General features: G+C 44.1%; 1 protein-coding gene across 1 annotated transcript in view; it reads left to right on the forward strand.

Moving 5' to 3' along the window:
* Window positions 1–633: 633 nt before the first annotated feature.
* EPHA4 (EPH receptor A4) overlaps window positions 634–13,843 on the forward strand; it is a 103,880-nt gene continuing 90,670 nt past the window's right edge. Inside the window, 3 exon segments of the mRNA XM_039556855.1 lie at window positions 634–814; window positions 990–1,057; window positions 5,397–6,060. Coding sequence (XP_039412789.1) covers window positions 649–814; window positions 990–1,057; window positions 5,397–6,060 — 898 coding nt within the window. The 5' untranslated portion in view covers window positions 634–648.

Genomic DNA, 13,843 nt, shown 5'->3' on the forward strand with positions numbered 1-13,843 from the left:
CTCCTCGTCGGCGTCTGTGGCGCCGTCACCGGCTCACGGGTCTATCCCGCCAACGAAGGTGAGGCTTGCCGGCGGCCGGGCTGCGCGTTTTCCCGGCGGAGCGCCGGGGGCAAAGTTCGGTGCCCCCGGGCGGGCGGCGGTGCTGTGCCATCCCCTCTCCGCCTCGCCGCTCCGCTCTCCGTCGGGACGGCGCTGCCCCCGCGCTGCCCCGGCCGGTCGCTGCCCGTCCGGCGGCCGCGGACCTGCCCGAGCGGCGCTGCGGGGGCCGCCCGCGGTGCCGGCACAGGTGTCGCGGGGCGGAGCGGCCGCCGCTGCCCCGCGCGTCCCTCCGCGCCGCCGCTGTCCCGGCCGGGCCGGGCCGCCGAGGTACTGCGCTCCCGTGAGCGGCGCCGGGGCGGCCCCGGATCGGAGGGCGGCTCATGAAACCGGTTCTCCCGGGAGCTCTCGGCGGCTCTGCGCCGTTCCCCAGGGCCCCGGTTCAGCCCGTTTTGCGGGACGGTCCGGCGGCAGCTCCGCGGGGGAAGCCGGCAGCCATCCCGCGGTGTGGGCGTGGGGCGCTGGTCTCCTGGGGAGCCTCTGCCTGGTCTTTCGGTGCCCAGCCGTGCTCCTGGGGTCCCGGCAAGTACCGATTTTGAGCCCATCGCTGGCATGCGGGCGCGCTGTCCCAGCCGGCGGGAGACGCGGCGCTCAGCGCCGCGGGAGCGCTCCGAGAGGCGCTCCGGTGTCTCCCGCAGGTGTGCCGGGACTCCGCCGCTCCTCTCCGCGCCCCTGAGCGGCTCCAGTGCGCCGGGAAACGAACGTGCGATTCCTCAGAGTGAGTTTGGAAGTGTTTTTAAGATATTGGCGCGGTCGGAAATAACATTGCATTTCAAGTGGTAGGTGAATGCGATCGTGCTCCGCACATATGGAAACGTTCAGGTAAATCATTTATTTTAATATTGCCTTTTGGCATCTGGAATTTAATCTCTTTTATTTGTACCTTTCTGCAGTTACCTTGCTGGATTCCAGATCAGTTCAGGGAGAGCTGGGGTGGATAGCAAGTCCCCTGGAAGGAGGGGTAAGTTTTAAACCGCTATCTGATCAAAAGGGTAAAGGGGGTGATTAGTAACTTTCAGAGAGTCCTAATGGCTCGATTATTGTTGATTGTGGTGAGGAGGTCAGATTTCTTCCCTAGCTTACCAAGTGAATTACTCTTTGTTGGAGAAACTTTATACTCCCATTGGATAGTTCTGTCATGGAATAAGTGGAAACCAAAAGGGCAGAAAAGAGGTTTCAGAATTAAGAGATTGGTTGAGGCATAGGCTTAGATGCCTATTTAAAACTGAAATACCAACAAGAAATGTGATCTGCCGACTGAATTGGCATTCTTGACTGCTATTATTTTATCTGTGGACCGTCTTGGCTGGGAGATGTTCAGGGTAATTGCTGTTCTATTTCTGGATGAAGGAGTAGGGATCAATATACACGATAGACCTTTTGTTGTGATGGGACAGTTGTCCTATTTCAGAGTGTAAACATCGTGTGTTTTGGTTTCTGAACAGATCAACTGCAGCACGCATTGCTTGACTATTATTCCTTGGAGTTTCTTTTTATGTACTTTCACAATTGTCTTGTTGAAGAGAAGGCTGCTCGAATGCACTGCCCAGTGGTGATGCAATGACGTTAAAAGGCTCATTGCTGGGATGAGAGTCCCTTTGCTTAGAGAGCTGCACACAAGGTAGCTTTATTTTTTGGTTTAGCTTTATATTGTCGGATGGGTACTGTGCTGCTCCCTCATCTGTGCCCTGACCTGCAGGGTGCCCAGTGTCTCTCTGGGAAACTGCTTCAAATGTTGGACTCTGAAGTTGCTGGGATCTGGAGGAGACTGTATGTCATGGGACTTTCTTTTAATAAGCAATTAGAAAGGCGCCTTCTTTCTTCATATGAGCAATTCAACCAAAAATGCCAGCAATGCACACTAAGCATGAATGTAAAAAAAAAAAATTCCAAATCCTTTTAACACTAAATGAGTAAAAGCAGCTTGGAATCCTTAAGCAGAAGTAACTAAGTCAAAGTGTTTGAAAAAAGGAAGGTGCTGAAAGATCAGGACCTGTGCACAACAAAGCACTGGATTCTTCAGGAAACCTACAAAAACTTATTTTTTTGTGTGTGCGTTCCCACTTGTAATTAGAAGAAACAGAGCTAAGGAAACAGCAGTGAGAGAAGGAATCCGAGGCTGCGTTGGCTGGTGGTGCATTATGCATAAGCTCTGAATAACCGTAGCATGGGAGAATGGGGGATTGTTTTGCTCCCCCATTGTTGTTCTGGGTGAACTTGACTACAGTCCTGGCTTGTGCTCCGCCTGAGCACACTGTGCTGTCCCCAAAACTCGGTTTTCCAAAGAGCGGGGATGTGATTGGCAGGCCTCTGGCAGCGCCCACGGTGCACATTCAGTGCTGATTGCAGGCAATCGCCCTCATCTTTTGACAGTGTGGAAAGGTACAGCTCTATCTCGGTGAGAGCTGGGATTCCTTGTTAATCCCGCACCCTGGAAATGTCGGTTAATGAGATGGGGTCTTTCAAAGGGATATCTAAGGCTTTCCAAGAGAATCTATGCTCTGTATTAAAACAGAAGCTAAATACAAGTTTTGATAAGTCAGCAGTGGAATCAATGATCAGAGGACAGCTGTATATTATTAATGGCTGTTGGATTCCCTCTTTCTCCCCAAGTTTTTTCTGAAAGTGCCATGCAAGCTTGAGAAGGAAAAATGTGTGCTTTTATTGTGGACGTGACTCGTTTCACTAAACCTACATACATGTGTTCTATTTTTAAGCCTGTTGTGAAAAATTTAAGAGTACATGGTCTGTTTCTGAGATACAGTGCTTGGAAAGCATTTACTTCATATGCTGCAGATTTATTTCAAACAGCAGAAACAAACTCCTTTATTGTCTTGAGAAGAATTTGTCCTTCAGTGTTATTCTTTAACTGTGTATACTTTATTGTCTGTTTAAAAAAAGATATTTTTCTAAATCTGAACCACACTGTTCCTGGGGTGTGATGGTTGTGTGGATAAGAAGGGCTGGAGATAAACATAGTCATTTAGCAGTGACTAGCTATATAGTAGCCCTGGAGGAGTTAATGAATTGTATTATGAATGTAATTAATGATTTACTCTTGCATTTCACAGTTGAAAAGCAGGTTTTGTGCCCAGAATGTTTTAATCTGCATCATTAAACTGTGGGAAGAGCTGAATTATAAAACTTAATTTCAGCTTGAAAGCAAAAAGTTACAGCTTTGACCACATACTTCGAGTTACAAGTCATTTACAGTGGCTGGAAATTTTGGGCTGTAGTTACTTGCAGTTCTGTCATAAAGATGCACTTAGATGTGTTTCGCATTTGTGCGTTAATGAAATAAGAAGTCCAACTCTGTACATTTGTGTGTTGGTCAGCAGACGGGTGTGTTGAGAACCTGATCCAAAAACTTGCTGAATTCAGTTGCTGTGTGTCTCTTGACCTCAGCGGTCTCTCTATTGAATCCTCTAGCAGCATCCTCCATTGTGTAAATGCACTAAAGGAAATCCCATCAACAAGTATTATTTCCCTTTGCTTCTTCCTTTCTCTTGTACTACACACAATATTGGTAGCGTAGACAATCTGAAGATAAGCAGAATGGAAAGTGATGGATCATAAAGACAATATTGTAACAGTAAACTAGCTCTGTGGTGCTGTAAATTAAACAACTCTGTCTTCTTACAAACAACATATTACACTTTACATGGATAGATTACTTTTTAAGATTTATTTTTTTCTTTTCTCTGGAAAGGAGTGACATGCTGAGTATTGATTTCCCCTCTCCTTTATTTTAATTTGTAGTTATCTCTAGGCAGCAAATAAAATATTACTCTTTCTGCTCCTAGTGACTCATGGTGCTAGCTGCTGTCATTCTATAAATGGATTCAGCTAAGCTGGAAGCTTTTTAAGTAAAAATCACTTGCATAAGAGCAATCCTTGTGAGAAGAATGCAGGATATTATACGAGAAGCCCCCTTATGTCAAGAAGGCTTCTGTTTATCAAAGCTATGGCTTCAGTAGTTCTGAAAAGCACTTCTGAGAGGTCACCTTAAAGTTATTACTGTTTTCTAAGGATAATGTTATATGCTTCATTGTATTGCCTGCAAACCTAGTCAGCATATCATTATCTAATTTTTTTTTATAGGGAAGGATAAATTGAATAATATAAATTGAAGTGCTATGGTTTTGCTGGGTTTTTTTTCCTGGAAAGATTTCTTTCCCTAGTGCCCCTACTTGCCCTTCTCTCCCTGCCAGTAGAGCACTGTGATAAACTTTCTTCTGTCTGTGATAATACTTTGACCAATTCTTTTCGGAACTGTTGGGTATATGTGCTTTCCTTTTCTAAGTTCATTATGCTGAACTCCTCCATCTCCTCCTTCCACACCTGCCTTGGATTACATGTGTTGTTGTTGTTTCATAATCATGTTGCCTGTTTGGCACTTCTAAAGATGCCTGAACTTGATTTCAGGGGTGTAACAATTTTGCAGAATGCTGCTATCCTGATCTTTCAGCACTCTCTCTCTCTGCTAACCTTTTTGGGATTCTGATAATATGAATTTAGCTGTTTCCTGACATTTTCTCCAGAAAAAAGATGTGCATACATATTTCTTCTTTTTTTACCTTCCCACTACTAAGAAACTCTGTTTGGATAACAAAGTTATGGTGGTGTTGCTGGTAGACTGATGATGTTGTCTCCTTACCTGTTTTTCCTTCTCTAAGAGCTACCCAAGTCAAGGACCCAGGTCTCTGTAGACAGCTATTTCTGCCCATCTCCAAAGTAAAGGCTTTGCTGAGTTTGTCTGGGATATTGGTAGCCCAGGAAAGTAGTTGGCAGCTTAGAGAAATAATAAGGGATGGCTTAAGAGTTTTTAAAGTAAGTGGTAGTGATGTCCAAAGTGTGGCTGTCACTCCATGTGAGTAAGTCACGCTGTGTCACCTGTTGGATATTCCATGTGCAAAGCAGGGTCCATGAGATACCTGCTGTCAAGGAAACACTGCAGGTCAGTGCTGCTCTGTGAGTCTGGAAAGTCCTGTGTGTAGCCCTGCTCTAGGCAGGGTCCTGTGAACTGAACTGTAGTACAAGTAAACCTGATCAGTTGAGGGAGCATTCTTGAATGGCTTCAGAGGGCCCTTAAAACACATGCTTGCTCCTGGAGGCATGAGGGGATTTGGAATTTGTTTCTCCTGAGCAGATGCTTCCTTTAATGCCCGAGTAGTTGAGGACTTGGCTATGGCTTGGTCTTTCAGTTTGGTTTTTTTGGAACAAGTGCATATTGTTTGTTGTGAAGCTCTGTTGTTCCTTTTAATACTGATGTGCTTTTCTCCCCCTTTTCCTCCCTGCAGTGGGAGGAAGTGAGCATCATGGATGAGAAGAACACTCCGATCCGCACCTATCAAGTCTGCAACGTGATGGAGCCCAGCCAGAATAACTGGTTACGAACTGATTGGATTCCCCGTGAGGGGGCTCAGAGGGTTTATATTGAAATCAAGTTCACGCTAAGAGACTGCAACAGCCTGCCGGGTGTCATGGGAACTTGCAAAGAGACTTTCAACCTTTATTACTATGAATCAAACAACGATAAGGAGCGTTTTATTCGTGAGAGCCAGTTTGCAAAGATCGACACCATTGCTGCTGATGAGAGCTTCACCCAGGTGGACATTGGCGACAGGATCATGAAGCTGAATACGGAGATCCGGGATGTGGGACCACTCAGCAAGAAGGGGTTTTATTTGGCTTTTCAGGACGTCGGTGCCTGCATTGCTTTGGTCTCTGTCCGTGTGTTCTATAAGAAGTGTCCACTGACGGTTCGGAACCTGGCGCAGTTTCCAGACACCATTACTGGCGCTGATACCTCCTCTCTGGTGGAGGTTCGTGGCTCCTGTGTCAACAACTCGGAAGAGAAGGATGTGCCAAAAATGTACTGTGGGGCAGATGGCGAATGGCTGGTGCCCATTGGCAACTGCTTGTGCAATGCTGGCTATGAGGAGCGCAATGGAGAATGCCAAGGTAGGATGAGCCATATTGTACTCTTCATTAGGGCTTAGTGGAATGCATAATTGAATCAGAGATGAGAGAAATGGACTAAAGCCAGTGATTAGCAGCCCTGTGGGATGTGGTGGGACAGAGGGGTTTATGAAGAAGTCCAATAGCTCCAGGTGGCAAGGCTAAGCATTATATAATGCAAAACAAATGATACTGCTGTAATAGGCAGAAGGTGAAACACATTTTCTAGCAGATGCCTAAATTTGATTTGGCTCGTGATAGTCACCAAAATGTGAATGACTGCAAAGCAGTGCAGTTGAGCTACTGTTGTTTGAAGAGACAAATCTTTCAAGGGAACTTTGTTAAGCGCAGGAAATTCTGGCAAAGTCGACTTTGGGTAATGCGGTAGGCTAAGAACGAGTCTGGGAGGCAGGACAGGAGTTTTAGCTGGATTACTTTCCCATTTTGGGAAGTGGAAGTCTTTGGTGTTTTACTTGTTGCAGATTTTTAGCACTAACTACCCTTTGATATTTGACTCTGCTGCCTTTGTTAAATATTTTCATTTCTCAGAGAGTCTTCATTGTCAGTTAAATAATGGAGGTGCTAGGATACTCTTAGAAATGCTAAAAGTCTCCACCCCACCCTCCCACACACACACACACACACACACCATCCTGTGTGCTGCAGAATTAGGGATTAAAGTTTGTATAAAAGACAGATTTGCCTAAAAGAAAAAACCTCAATACCTATAGTCTCTGCCTCCCTTTTCTGAATAAAGAAGCTGTAGAAGGTTAGGGAAGGAGAGAAGAGAGTTTATAAATAAAATATCTTTAGCCTCTGCTTTGAAACTCTTGCTCGTGTAAGCATAAATTAAGATCAAATTTAAATGGATTCTTGCACAGGTCAGTGGGCTTAATTTTGCTGGGTGCTGAATTGAAGGTGCTCAGCTTCTTTCGGGATTTGGAACCATGTTTTTAGAAAAGATTCTTTGGAGTCTGTTGCTTCATGTCTTCTTGGTGTGTTTTTTACTAGGGCATTTTTATCATCTTGAGACTGAGAACAAGTTAGCAAAACAAGTAACTGGCTCTTTTGTGATGGACTTCTAAGAGAATGGTGTCTTTTGAATGTCCTACTTGATTTCTTTTAAATAGTAATTTACAGTCAATATGAAGTTCTTTATTATGCATTGAAATTAAACCTTGGTAGGAAAAAACCACTACATGTGAACTTCAGCCTTAATTTCCTGAGTTTTTGCTCTATGACAGATGCCCAGTGTGGCATAGTGGCAACAAAATTGCCATTGGCCCTACAGAGGACTGAAAAATGAGCTGACAGTGACATACCTCTCTGGGGTGAAATATTCTGGTTTTTCTTGGGGTTTTTTTGTTGATTTTTCCATCCCCTGAGATGGAAACTTGAAAGCCTGTTTATTATGACGTGTGTGAACCTGTGACTGTGGTACTGCCTGGGTGCTTCTGGGGGAGCCGCTGGTGGCTGGGGAGATGCTATAACTCTCTTATAGCTCAATAACTTCTGAGCAAAGCTTCCAGACACCTTACCAGCCTGGGCTGTGAGAGGAGGAAGTGAATAAACCCATTTATTGGTTTATTGCACAGAGATGATTCCACCTTCTCCTAAAGGCCTATTAGGACAGCACTGCATCACTCTGATTGACACAGATCATCCATTTTTCAGTGTCAGTGGCCCAGATATGGTGAGCTAATTGTCCAACAAATCCTGTGTTGTTCAGGGGAAATCTCTGGAAGTTTTGTTCATGGGCAGTGATTACAGTGGCATGCTTTTTAAATTTATTTTTGTAGCATTGGACGAGACCTGGGGGATGACTGTCAGCTTACCTAAAGGCTCTCAGCTGCATCTGGGGACGTTTGGGCTCAGGAAACTCAATTCTCCATTTCCCAATTAAAAGGAAGATCAGGTGATGCCATATTGACAAAGGTGTTAGAAACGTTCTGTGTCTTGGGCTCTGCAGAGGGAAGTTGGCCTGTGCTAGTCATTTTGAGAGCGTTCGAGCCAGCACATAATTGAAAGTGCTAAACTCATTTCATCAGCTGTTATTTGTGGTTTCCTTTTCTCACATTTGCCATTCTCCAGCCAGAACAGTTTACTGGGAAGCACCGCCTGATGAATTCATGAAGCTCACCAGAACTGTGCAGCTCCTCTCTGGTTTCCAGTGAGGCTGTTAAAGCAGTTTGGCCTTTGACACCACTGAATGAGGTTTCCCTTTTTCTTTCCCCTCTTAACTTAATTGTTTAGCAAATGTTCTGCTCTGACAGGTTTTTGGAGGGGAGGAGGAGGACGAAGTGAGGAGGATTCCTGTGGTTTTGATATAGAGGACTGGGGGCAGGGGAAGAGACTTTGAGTTTGGGAAAGGCTGTGAAAGGGTGCTGGTCTGGGACTGGAGCTGGTGAGCAGGTTCCACCTCAATTGTTTTTCAATAGGTTGACTGTGGCAGGACAAATACAAGGAAAGGTCAGAGGTTGTCCGTTTCCTCATCCATCTTCCCCAGTGATCCTAGGGTCAGAGTTAGGATTGATTAAGATCTTAAATGTTTGACAAAAGCTCAGTGGGCAGGAATAGTTCGGGCCAGTGGATTGGGGCTTTGCACTTGTTGGGAGATCCCCAGTCTATGTTGGAGCTCCTTGTCTCCTGTGACCTGCTCCCTGCCACACAGTGCTGTGACAGACCAGCTGGTCCTTGGCTTGTCCTGCAAACTGCTTCAAGTTCACTCACCCTCCCAATTTTTAAATAATGCATTTTCCTTGAGATTCTTTTGCCTAATTTCTGATGTATGTGTGGGAAGCGTAATGGAAAGCCTTTTCACGTCTAAAGTTCTTCTTGTAGTGGGAGTTAATGACTTTCTGACCTCAAATGGGATTTTTTTAAAAAATTGTGTCGGTGGTATGGAGGTGTTTGAATATGATGACAAAAAACTGTCCTTTCTCTGACTGCTGTTTTTTTCCCAGCTGACTTTATTGATGATGATTGTCTTACCAAACATCCATAATTGTATGTGTATATGTATATATTTAAGAACCTGGGACAGGAAGGAAAAGAAGCTAAGCATTTAATCCATTTTTATTTGGGAAGCTTCACAGGTGTCTTGACAGTGGTTCTGCAAAATTGGTCCTGATCAGTAGAAATTTTAGGTGAGCTCTGATTCTTTGCTTCCAGGTGAACTTGTAGCTGTGAATTTGATGCAAAAAAAAAAAATCCAATTTGCTATTTCTATTACTGTTTATTTTCCCTCAAATGTTCTGTGTTAGTGGCTATCTATTTAGGAGAACATGAATGTCGAATATTGTTGATGGAAGATGACTATCCCAAATAGTGGCACATCTCAAGGCTAAGGCAATTAGTGCTTTAGGGCAAAGCTGAGACATAAAGTAATTTTAAACTTCACTTGTACACATCATTATGTAAATTGTTTTGTTACATGTTAATAAAACATGGTTTGGATTTAGTTACGATTTCTTTATGATAAAGCACATATCTTTCTAACTCAAAGGAGGAGGGGGAAAACAAGCAGGAAGGGAGAAAAGACAGATTAAAGAAGCAATAGACTGTAGCCATCTGTGATGATTTTGATGCTGTGAAATTACAAATCTCAATTTTAGACCTGCCATTTAGTATAAATATATGAGACAGTTGAGATTTTTACTGTGATATTGTAAAGGTTATGAGAGCCAACAGCTTTGTCTTCATCTACACTTGCTTTTTCTGAGTTGTGAATTGGCCAATTGGCAGAAAATCCAGTGTCATTTAAAATATGGCTCAGTCCTGGTTTCATATCACTGCTGTTTTTAGAATTTTCCTTCGAACTTTGATAAGAGCATCCCTAAGAAGTAATAATTTGAATGATAAGATTCTTTTTATCTCGGAGGCTTTGAAGAGTGGCTGTGATCATTGAAAGCAGCAGTTCAGTTTACATCAGAAGGTTACAGTCTAATTATATGTTTTTCTGTGATAAGATTCTTGGATGGTGAGTTTTTTAGGGGTGGGAAAGTAAAGTAATTTGTGTGTATTTTCCCATTTTAGTAATAACTTTTTTGTCAGAATAGCACTGATGTACAGTCTGGCTGCACAAAAGGGTGATCAGAAGGGTGACTAAGACTGCAGATTAGAGATTTCAGAAGGATTTTTTTTTTTTTCCCCAGGTTGATTATTTTTGGCAGGGGAAAAAAAGCACAGACTCAACATGTTAGGTTTTAAAAGGAGCTGAGAAGACGGAAGCTACAGGCGGGGCCTGGGAGCGACACTGAAACACAGTCTGTCTGAACCAAATTTAGTTGGTTCTCTTCTCTGCTGATTTGGTTATGTTATGTTCTCGTGTAGCTCAGTAGATCTTCCAAGGGTTGCTCCCTCTGTGATTTTCTTGTACCACCTGGCGCATTTCAAAATCTGCATTTAAATGTCATTGCAGGAGCTTTATTGCTTTCTCCTGCCTGGCCTCCTCGGAAGTCAAGTTACAGTTATCAAGCAAATGTCCCTTCATGTATTGCTTGGAGAAAAGCTGTGATTGCTTCCCTTTGAATTTCTGACAAGACTCTGCTACTACACAGGGGAGCAATATCTGGTCCTTACTCTGTGTGTTCCTGGTAAAAAGCACGGTCCTCAGAATCAAAGCCAGATGAGCTGCTGTGGTGGTATGGATTTCATGGTAGGTCTGGGTAGTCCTTTGTGGGACTTCCAGCCCATCTTCTGGTTCTTGTGTGTTCTTTTAGGATAAAAAAACCCAGCAACCCAAAACTTTGCAGACAACTCATCCACTGTGTGATGAGTTCAGTATTTAGATCTTGCCTGGGTAAGGGTTATTATCTGTCTAATAATATGCTCCACTGAGCTTGGTCTTCGTTGTGCTTGTGAGACATGATTAAAGAAATGCTCAGCAGTACACTAAGGTCTTTTGAGACTGCATCAAAAAGCCCCCCAAACTTGTGAGATAAATATTTTATCTCGTTTCGTCCCATTATGCCACATCCTTTTCATATGTTGTAGGGAGCAGGTGAGGTCACACAGTTTTGTGAATTAGAGACAATTAACACTCCCATGACTAAATGGCCGTTTTATGAATATTCAGAGCCTGCTTCACCTCCCTGGGAAGCAAACATGTTGGTTCCCTTCTCCTTCCTCCTGCTAGAGACTGGGGAAGCTCTCCCTGTGAATAGGGATTGGCAGCTGTCGGCCGCTTTGCCTTTTGGATGCAGCAAATTCCTCATTTACATCTTTTGTATACACCCTCATGCAAAGTAGCACACCCATTTCCCCATTTCAAAGGAGATAAGAGCTTCCTTTGGAAACGCCAGCCAAAATCTCCTTCTGTTTATGCAGAGCTCAAAGATTTGGATTTTATGCAAATGGATTCTGTTTTGATTTTTTTTGATCTCTTTGTTTGAGACAGTGTAATATTTGCTCAGTGTGCTCCTCATGTCTTGACCATGGCTGATTGTTGCTCTTGCCCCTATGTGCAGCTCCTTTCCAGCTGGTGTGTGGGACAGCGCTGTGCTCAAACCCTGACCGTGTGTAAAATGATGGTTGGGGTGTGGAAGTGCCACTTCTCATGCCTGAAGGGGCTGCAGGCCCTTGGGTGTCATCTCCTCCAGATGTTCACCAGTGATCACCAAGCTCTTCTGTAGCTGCATCCTCAGCTGGGGGGATGGTGAGGTTCAGGAGGTGGGATCCCCTCTGGGCTGCAAGTGTGCACTTGGGACATGAGAAAGCTGCATTACATTTTGACATTTCCTATGCTTTGTGCCAAGTACCTGCTTAGGCCTGGGCAAGTGTCCTTCCCTCTGCTGTCTGGGCTGGCCTTGGCCCATGGTTAGAGTGTGGTGAAAAGGGGCTCCCAGCACTTGGGTAAGTAAACATACAGAAATGCTCTTCTGTCTTTATTTATTGAATGAAAATAATCTGTGAGAAAAGTTCTGCTTTCTTAAGCCTCATGATTATACAAGAACCCATATTTTATTTTATTTTTGATTTTAGTGGCTTTCTTTTCTTTTTAACTTTCTTTATTTCAACTTTACTTAAAATTGCCTTTGGCTTGAAATAAAGCTGAGGCTCATTAAATGCTCCCAAAACACAGGCTTGTTCAGAAGGATTTGTTGAAAGGTTTATTGATATAAGTTAGAACACATGCTGCATGAATGTACTGTATTTCTTTAAAGGACTGTTTTTCATTTTGTGTCTTTATAAATCAGTGGTATGAAATTGGGACCCTGATCGTGTTGGGTCTGCATCCTGTGAGAAACCAGAAGGAGAAACGTGGTTGTGGGGGGGGTTCGTTTTTGTTGGATGTCCAATTAGTGTTTAACTTGAAGGTAATTTCACAGGGGTAGTAAACTGTGCAGTGTGAAACCTGGTGGTGTAATTAAATGGAGGAAGGGCTCTTTAAAACAACAAAGGAATGTGCAAAAACTTTGCTTTTGTCCTAATAGTCACCCAGAAGGGAGGTCATGCTGTTCAAAGTACAATATGGATGGGCTATTAAGGTTGGGAGAAAAAAAAAAAAAAAAGCTATACTATACAGTTGGTATTTGCTTTGGGTCATTTAGTCATGGATGCCTAGAAAAAACTCCATTTGCTGGTCTGCTTTTTGTACTTCCCTTAGATGGCTGGGTTTAAATCTCACTAACACTGAGTTAATCGGTACAAACCCACTGAAAGAGGTGTGCTGGGAAACAGACTTTGTATTCATGGGGGCCTGGTGCTGCGCAGCTTGGGCTGTGAAGAGGCAGTCTGGGCAAAGGTGGGGGTGCTGGGCAGGAGGAGGAGGAGGAAGGATGCTTCTGTACTGCAGCAGCTGGAGGATGGACTGGGTAACTTTCCCAGAGGCACACAGGATGTCTGTGACTGAGATAAGACCAGAGTGAAGGTTGAATGTGGCATCCTAGCTGTAGATAGCTTCTGCCCCTCCTCACTTGTCAAAAGTTATCTATCGCTCACCTTTTCCTGATGAGGGACCCATCTTGCACATCTTCAAAACATCGTTTGAGCTAAGGAGATCAATACCTATTGCTTCTGCTTGTATATGTGAAAGCTTTGTACAGCCACACTACAGAGCTGCAGTACAGTGTCTTAATTACCCAGATAATCCTGTTTGCTTGTATTTTTAAACTATGGAGTGCTGGGTAATTATTCAATTCTTAATAGAAGGCAAATGGCAATGTAAACAATAATTAGGATGTTAGACTAATGTGCTTCAAAGCAAATTGGATTTTTTTTTCATACCATTCAGCATGAAGTCCCATAAAGCTGACAATTTAGTGGCAAGGAAGCAAGTTCCATTTTGCTTGCATTTTCTGTTATCTCCTCATGCCTTGTTTCTGTGAATGAGCTTGCTGTGATGCTGCTGCCTGCTCCAGCGCAAATGGCAGGCTGACAGTCAGTTCTCCCCATTTGCCTATTCTCTCCTGCAGCTTTTTGTCCCCTGCAGCCAGGGCTTAGAGGTCAGCAGCATCCGAAATTCCCTCCTGTGCCAAGACAGGTGAGCTTGGAGCAGGGTGGCTGGTGCTGGTGGTGTAGCCAGCACTGGGCTCAGTGGGTTGTGGCTGTCCTGGACCAGGGTCCAGAGGAGAAGGAGCAGGCTGAGCTTGGTGACTTAAGCTCTTCCTGCATTTGGAAATAAAGACATATTTCAAGGGAAATTCAAGTTTCTGGCTCTTCAGTTGTTGACAACAGGGTAGTATGCTGTGGGTCAGAACTGCAGCTTGTTATCTCCCTTAGCTTGGAGAGCTCTCCTGCTTTTCACAGTTCATATCAGGTTTTCCTAGGAGCATGATGCGAGTCA

This window comes from Corvus cornix, chromosome 9 (genome assembly GCF_000738735.6).
Source record: "Corvus cornix cornix isolate S_Up_H32 chromosome 9, ASM73873v5, whole genome shotgun sequence".
Lineage (NCBI taxonomy): Eukaryota > Metazoa > Chordata > Aves > Passeriformes > Corvidae > Corvus > Corvus cornix.